The 7,500-nt window shown below is 41.6% G+C and overlaps 1 protein-coding gene across 1 annotated transcript in view; it reads left to right on the forward strand.

Annotated features, from left to right (window-relative positions):
• Nucleotides 1-7,500, forward strand: part of LOC138022770 (lysine-specific demethylase 4A-like) — a 21,761-nt gene that overhangs the window by 13,798 nt on the left and 463 nt on the right. Inside the window, exons 12-21 of the mRNA XM_068869714.1 lie at nucleotides 816-1,062; nucleotides 1,486-1,574; nucleotides 2,120-2,175; nucleotides 3,396-3,504; nucleotides 3,606-3,794; nucleotides 5,005-5,072; nucleotides 5,477-5,579; nucleotides 5,906-6,028; nucleotides 6,323-6,415; nucleotides 6,516-7,500. The exon at nucleotides 6,516-7,500 is cut by the window's right edge and continues 463 nt beyond it. Of these exons, the coding sequence (XP_068725815.1) occupies nucleotides 816-1,062; nucleotides 1,486-1,574; nucleotides 2,120-2,175; nucleotides 3,396-3,504; nucleotides 3,606-3,794; nucleotides 5,005-5,072; nucleotides 5,477-5,579; nucleotides 5,906-6,028; nucleotides 6,323-6,415; nucleotides 6,516-6,611 (1,173 nt within the window). The 3' untranslated portion in view covers nucleotides 6,612-7,500. The remainder of the gene's footprint in view (nucleotides 1-815; nucleotides 1,063-1,485; nucleotides 1,575-2,119; nucleotides 2,176-3,395; nucleotides 3,505-3,605; nucleotides 3,795-5,004; nucleotides 5,073-5,476; nucleotides 5,580-5,905; nucleotides 6,029-6,322; nucleotides 6,416-6,515) is intronic.

The following is a 7,500-nucleotide window of genomic DNA, read 5'->3' on the forward strand; positions in this document are numbered from 1 at the left end:
AAGTTAATCGGCTTTCGAACAACCGGGTCCTTGTTTACAGCGTTGCTTTGGAATCATGACCCGCCCGCCATTCCCAAAACATTTCAAAGAATTGTGGCTACGTGGCTACTCTGTTACGCGCAAACTGTGGCTAACGCGACTACGTGTACAATGGCAAAAAACCTCAAAAAAGGTGAGGCATCCCATAGTGATGATCGTCGAGTAGCCAAGTATTCGCGTAGCCACGTAGCCACAGTTGACACATTTGATTAACAGCGTACTCGCTCAGTCACGCCCTCATTTAAGGAGTTTATCTTCGCTCACACTCCACGTCGGTAATGGTAGTGAATCCGATCCTGTTAACGAGTTGGCCAGCGCATTGGCTGCCTTACTCTTTCGATATAGCCAGCTCGCGCGATATCATTCATTCCTGCGGTATACTCAGTTTGACAAAGTTCAGTCCATGTTTTTCGTCTGCTAGAGTGGTTTTTATTGTTGGTAACCAATTCAGCGATGAAAAGTTCTTCGCTATGCCATACTTGTCGAAAGGAAACAAACAACATTTAAACATCTTTTGAATGGTTAGTCTTATTGCTTCCGGGTTCTTTGATATGCAGAGGTCACAGGACGTTTCCATCCAATTGCAATTTCAGACATTTCCTGGTAAACCAATTTAGCATGTTTCCTAATACGGTCTCATTCGAGTCCCAAACGTAAAACAGTTGGATCATGTTTACTGTAGGTAGTGTCGACCGCGATATCGGTCGAAGATAGTTTTCAAATCCAAATTAAATTTGGTAGATGTCATTTCATGGTAAATATACTGTGCATTTCAGGCATCATCCGAGAGTGATCTTCTCTCTCATCTACGACAAAATCTTCACCGATCTCTGAGGAGTCTTACTGAAGACACAGTTGTTGCATCATCTTCCGTACAGTCTGTACCAAGAGTGCCTGAGATCTGCTTCATGTCAGATGACTCCTCCCCCGAGACTTTGAGCTCTTGGCTGGATCAGAAGCTTACTACCGATACCAAGAGTCCTCTACTGAGATGCGATCTGTGTCAACTGCTCGTTCATGCAAGTAAGGCTCGGGTGGATTATCAGAGTTTCAAGTTTGTTTCACTGGAATTGTCATATCATGATAAGATATTCAGCATTTATCACTAGGAAAATAACTTGGATTAACAAAGAGTTTTGTATTTAGAGCCAATATTTCCCAAGTAGGAGGTGTCGTAAATTGAGTACCAAAGACGTTCAAATGACCAGGGTACCACCTGAGTTGCCCGTCGAGGTATGGCGATTTTTGTTGGCAGACACCGCCATTAATGATAAGAGTGGAATAGTCGTTTGGGTTCTCCCTATCTCAAGTCCGGCACGCCCCTTAAACACCCGCCACGCTGCCTCCAAACTAACCTTGGTTAAGAACATGATTTCTAGGGTTCAAGCATATGTTCCTTTTGTTTGGCCTTCTGTAGCCATCATTTCCTTTGTTCTCAAACGGTAGGTTGTTATGGAGTGAGTGATGTATCGGCTGATGGTCATTGGAAATGTCAAAGGTGCTCACAGGAAGATGCAAAGGATGTTGAAATCAGTGTAAGTAGAGAGCTGCATGTCGCTTGCAACTGGATCTTTGCACACCAATAGAAGATGAGCCTTTGTGCGCAAATCGCGAGATGACACCTCCGAGTTCCCGAGTTCCACCTGGGAAGTTTCACAGTTTTACATTTCTTTTATCATTATTTATCCTACTCACCAAATCAACAAAAAATGAGCGAAATAAAGACGTTCTTACTCAATCTCAGCCTGAGTATGTTCTTAGTGTGTTTTTAAAACTTTGGGGTAAATCTTATAAAAGAGGTTATTTTAAAAAGAGCATAAGCGTGAAAGAAGTGAAAATGAAAATATTATTTTCTGAAAAGCTGTTTGCGGACTTGAAATTTTACTGTACGAAGGTGATTTGACTTGTGATGACTTGCCAGCGTCCTGATTGCTTCTTCGAAGCGCGTCACCTTATTGTAACATGCGCGCTCTAACGACCGTGATTCAATCACGCTTTAGGTAAATTGTAGGACGAGAAAAGAGTAGATACATTGTGTGCCTTTTAAAATTATTAACGCTATGCTTATTTGGTATTTCAGTTTTGTTCACTGTGTAGAATCGGTGGAGGAGCTCTGAAAAGAACCACAGACAACAGGTGCGAATGTAATGACAATACTACGCGCATTGATATCGGAGAGGGGAGGGAAGGGGGCACTTATGTCCACAAATGCACCTAATAGGCCATTTCCGAGTTCATGTCTGCCTCCTCTTCAAAGCGAGTCTAAGTGCGAAATTTTTGTGATGGTAATTAGTTGTAATTTACATGTGAATAAAAACTAATTTTCATAATAAAAACTTCGCACTTAGACTCGCTTTGAGCCTAAGCCAGACATGAACTCGGAAATGGCCAATAAGATGCACTCCCAATTTTGACATCCAACTCGAAGTGTCCCTTTAAGTCTAATCTCTGCTACCTATCTCCATCAATAAGATAAGGGTAAAGGTTAGCGTTACATTTAGCTTAGGGTAAATGCAGATGTTTATCATTACTTGAGGAAAAGCATGTACAGGACATTTTGTGCTCAAATTGTCCGTACTTCGAGACACGAGTGATTTTGATGTTGGGAAGACGAGCGAGGGAACACGTCGCGACACTAGGGACCTTAAGCACGTGCGTTTTTGAGAGGCGGACGGCAACCGGAAGAGAGCATTTCGCACGCCAGGGTAGTGGTGTCTCCCAGATTTTTATATTAATCATCTCTAATGGAGAAAAAGATACTTAGCAATGTCAATGTGGTTGTGTGAAAACAAGTCTAAAGGGAAAATAGCTCACTTCCGGTTGTCGTCCGCGTCTCAAAAACGCGCGTGCTTAAGCTCCCTAATTACTGTAAACCGCGTGCGTCTAACGTTATAGGGGCATTTCTTAGCATATCTGGAATGGGGAAATTTCCGTCCGAAAGTTTCCGTGTTGTTTTTGTATTAAAAAAGGAAAGGCATTTCCATTTATCACGAAAAAGTCTCTCTTTTCTTCTCAACACTTGCAATCTCTTTGGTTGTTAGTAAACTAGCGTTAATTCAACCAAGGTGCCAATGTTGACAGCCGTTAAGACCCTGAGGCCAGAGGTAGTGCGCGCCCGTTCTGCAGAAAAACGGTATTATAATTTGCGTTCCTACGGGTATTTTTTTTTTCTTTCTACCGGGCGTGAGTATTTGGACATCTTTAGAGATATTTAAGACAATTCGTTTGGGAAAATTGTCATTTGAATCACGTAGACTAAGCATTTTGATCATTAGAACCGAAACAGTTTACGAGCTTAGGCACGCATAAAAAAAATTGTACTTTTATGTAATTATTATGCCTGTTCGTTCACGTAGTTGGGCTCACGTTGGTTGTGCTGTGGCAATGCCTGAAGTGTCCTTCACAGATGTAAACCTTAGAGACGGAATTAACACCAGTCAAATCACCTCTGCGAGAAGAAAACTGGTGAGTGACGCACAGGTTACGGGTTGTATGACTTTTCATATCGCGTCTCTTTGATGTTTTATTAACAAACACCTTCTCTTTATCTTTTGTTATGTGAACAGAAGTGTTACTACTGTCGATCAAGCTCGATTGGCAAGGAAACTGGCGCATGCGTACAGTGTTGCGCAGGTAAATGCGCAGTTTCTTTTCACGTGACCTGCCTTGTATTGGCCGGTTTGGGCCTGGAGCCAAGTGATTGGCCGCAACCCACAGAAACCTTTTGCGAAAGGCATCAGAGAACAAGGTTCAAAGTGAGTAAACGTTTCTCTCCTGAGTTGATGAACTGAAGAAGTCAATTGCGCACGCATATGAACCCCCTCAGCACCAAAACTTTCACTTCACTTTTTGTCGAAGTAAGGCAGTGCGGCCCAGTGGTTAGGGCGTGTACTTTTAGACCGAAAAACCTTAAATAACAATGAACACAACCAGGTTTTCTGAGCCCGCGAGACTGAGCACCCCCAGCAAACCATTGTTTTAACGAAAACCGCTGGTCAGCAACCAGGTTCTGGTCATTGCTGTATAAGGTCTTCCTTTTAGACCAGAGATCCCGGGTTTAACTGACCACTCGTTGAGTCCTGGTTCAACTACTCGGCTGCCCTTGTAAATAAATAATAAAGGTGGTTGGTTTCTAAAGAAACTGTGGTGCTGCGTCTGTGAGGAAGTGAACACTTAAATGTTTATAACTACCTAATTCGCTCTGACGAAGGGCTAACGCTCGAAAATAAAACATGTTGTTGTTGTTGCTAGACCCATCATTCTGTGTTGCGCTTGTACTTAAAATAGCCAGCTGGTTTGCCTTTGGCCAGTTGGTATAGACCCTTCTTCAAAATGGCGGCAACGGATTTGAAGGAGTTAAATTTGAACTGAATGAAGAACTGATACCAGAGATAGAAAGAGTACCTACAAAGTTTCGGCATATCAGATGTAATATCAGCCGAGAAAATGTAAGTTGAAATTTGACAAATTTACAGAGGTCTGTAAATTTTTCATTTTGCACCTTACATTTTCTCAGCTGATATTACATCTGATATGCCAAAACTTTGTAGGGTTGCTAAAGTAAAGGTGCTATTTCTAGTTTTTAATTTTAACTTATTTGAATTTTCAGCCGCTATTTTGGAGAAGGGTCTATTCTTAACACTTGATGTTGTTCATTTCTATTGTTTCATTGGCCCTGAAAAGCCCCAATATATGGGGAGAGGTCAATTAAGTATGTTCAGAAAACTGATTGGTTGAATGTTTCAGTGCTAAGTACCATATTTGGAAACCCCTCGCTCTTGTTGTTCCAAATATGGTACTTAGCAAATTGAATATTCAGAAGCTTGTTTCCCAGCACACAAGGGGCCGTTACACGTTTGAAACCTTATGGGTTTCTGGTATGTTTGTATGCATATATGTTAGACTTTTACTTCAATGTTCATTTTTCGCAACAACGTCTCATGCAAAAATGGCACTTGCTCGTAGGGAAAACAGCGGGACTATTCTATGATCCACCTTGGAGAATCTGTCATTGCCAAGCACAAAAATGGAAGGTGAGCTCGTCCGATTGATGTGATATTAACCCTGACTTAATTTTTGGGCGACCAGCCATGTTCTCAGCTCTCACACCATTGAAAACTCTTCGAACAGGACTTACGGGCGATCAACTGACACGACGAACCACTGAAGAAATTTAGACAATGACCAGGATTTGCTGTGCGACAACGGGTGTCCCTTTCGCGTTTTCACTGAGTTTTCATTGTTCTTTCCATTGCAAAACACCAGTCACACCCTGCCACGCATGCTTAAGGAAACCAATCTACCCATATATTCCTTATATAAGGGCAACAAGAGTTACTGATACGAAAGTTCAACAGACGTACCTTCATTTGTAAATTATTGCGTTAATTGTACTACTATTTGTTTATTCGGTTTACCGTGTGTGTGGGTATTTCAGATATTACCGTGGAGTGGTGCAGGACACCACATCAGAAGAGTATTACATGGTGTCATTCGGTGACGGAACATACTGTGACAACCTACCACCAACTGACATTGTGGTAAGTTTGATAGTTACAAACGGTGCTGTTTAAAGAAAAAATCTTATGTGGCGGCCCTATACAGAAAGCAACTGTACAATTAAAATACACACAACCGTGTTAACAAACCCGACTGCGTGGTGAAGTTGAACTCGTGGCTGGCCACTGAAGACGTATTCAGTTCAGTTTGTGGTCGGAGGGGGATTCAATCCGGATCATATTCATGCAAAACCAGCGCCCCAAGCACTGGAATACGCCGTCATATTCACATGAACAGCAGTAGAATGGCCCTTATAGGAGGCGGTGGAAAAAGATTTGTAATTTGTAATCGTGATTACTTTTTCTAGAGCCATGACACTTCGAAGGGGGATATTCCAGTGGGCAGTGTGGTACAAGTGAAATGGGGAGACAGTGGAGAAGAGCTCTTCACAGCCAAAGTCACCGGGCGAAGGATCAGCGTCACATACCAGGTACATGTACTAGTGCTACACCAGTTTCTAAGCTGCGAATACGATATAAAGCTATGCGGAACAGTAGCACAAGTAAGATTTTCAATGTGACCTGTCGTGTACTCAGGATTCCGTTAATGAATAAATCTTTTGATGTTAAATTTGCGCATTTTGTAAACCCAAGCGTTTATAACCGCTTACTTTATTGCATGTTAAGGTTGAAATTCGACCAAATTGACCAGAATTCGGATTAGTTAAAATTAAGAGTGCGATTGCAAGTGCTAGGGAAAATTGACCAAGCTGTTTATTGCTCAGGTTGAATTTGAGGACGATTCCTGGTTGAATGTCCGAAGGGACGATGTGTACAAAACCAGCGAAGAACTGCCGCCTAAAGTACAACAGCGACTGGTAGGTGATAACGTTCCAGTGAATCTCCTTTGTAACTCAGTTGAAATGCTCTTTAATTTTGATAACGCTAACTTGTTTTTGTGTTTTTCCTTTTTGTTAGTCCTTAGCAACTGAGACAGCCAATCTTTCTTATTGGGATGACGTTCCTGACCGCGGTGCCAAACGACCGCGAAAACAAAACCCACGCTTCATGTAGCGGCAGAGCGTTTAGTGAATAATACGGATTATGACCCTTTCTTTGGTTAGCCATTGACGTTGGCTCTTTTGCATGTCGATCTCATTTAAACAGCCTAAACTTGAATATTTGATCGGCGCACTTAACATTACGCAGATTAACTTGTACGCGTCACTTATTTTCAATGTTTTACGCAACTTCGACTGAACTCAATCTCATCCACTTTTTCCGTTACGTTTTCTCACTCATCAGACTACGTTTACCTTCAACGCAAATTAAGCATTTCCCTCTCACAGGTGTTAACAACCTGTAATTATTTACGTGCGAAGTACTTCGAGTGGTGAGAACAGGGAGGAAACCTGTTGATGTACATCATTGCTTTCTTTCCCATTAGGGCAGGCCCCGGTATTCATGTAAAGAGCATTTTGAGCGTGATCCTTTTTCCTATCTTTGAGAGTTTGAAACAAGGAGGCTATTCTAATACAGAAACTATCATAAATTGCAAAAAAATATTTGTATGTTTAGTTAGAGATAGAATTTGCTAAAATAATTCCAGTCTAGTTCATTTTTTCCCGGAAACCGACACAATTCTCATCCAGTTGCACAATTCTTTTTCTTTGCAACAGTGTGACTTAAAAGAGAGAGAAACACGGGAAAAGATTGAAAGTAAATTAGCTTGACAACTTAGACAGCAGTTTGACCGTCCCTGACAATATTTTCGTTATACATAACTAGTCAAAACAGTGACCATTTAAAACTGTTTTTTCGTCTGGTTTAACCGTTGCAGCTCCGATGTCACCTTGAAAATGTAACTACTCTTGACTTCAGATTGTAGAAAATATGTTTACAGACCGTTTTGGGGCCCTTTATTTCTATAGCCATTTACACGTTGCTTGAAGCAGGACTATTG

The sequence above is a fragment of the Montipora capricornis genome, chromosome 11, assembly GCF_036669925.1.
Source record: "Montipora capricornis isolate CH-2021 chromosome 11, ASM3666992v2, whole genome shotgun sequence".
NCBI classification, from domain to species: domain Eukaryota; kingdom Metazoa; phylum Cnidaria; class Anthozoa; order Scleractinia; family Acroporidae; genus Montipora; species Montipora capricornis.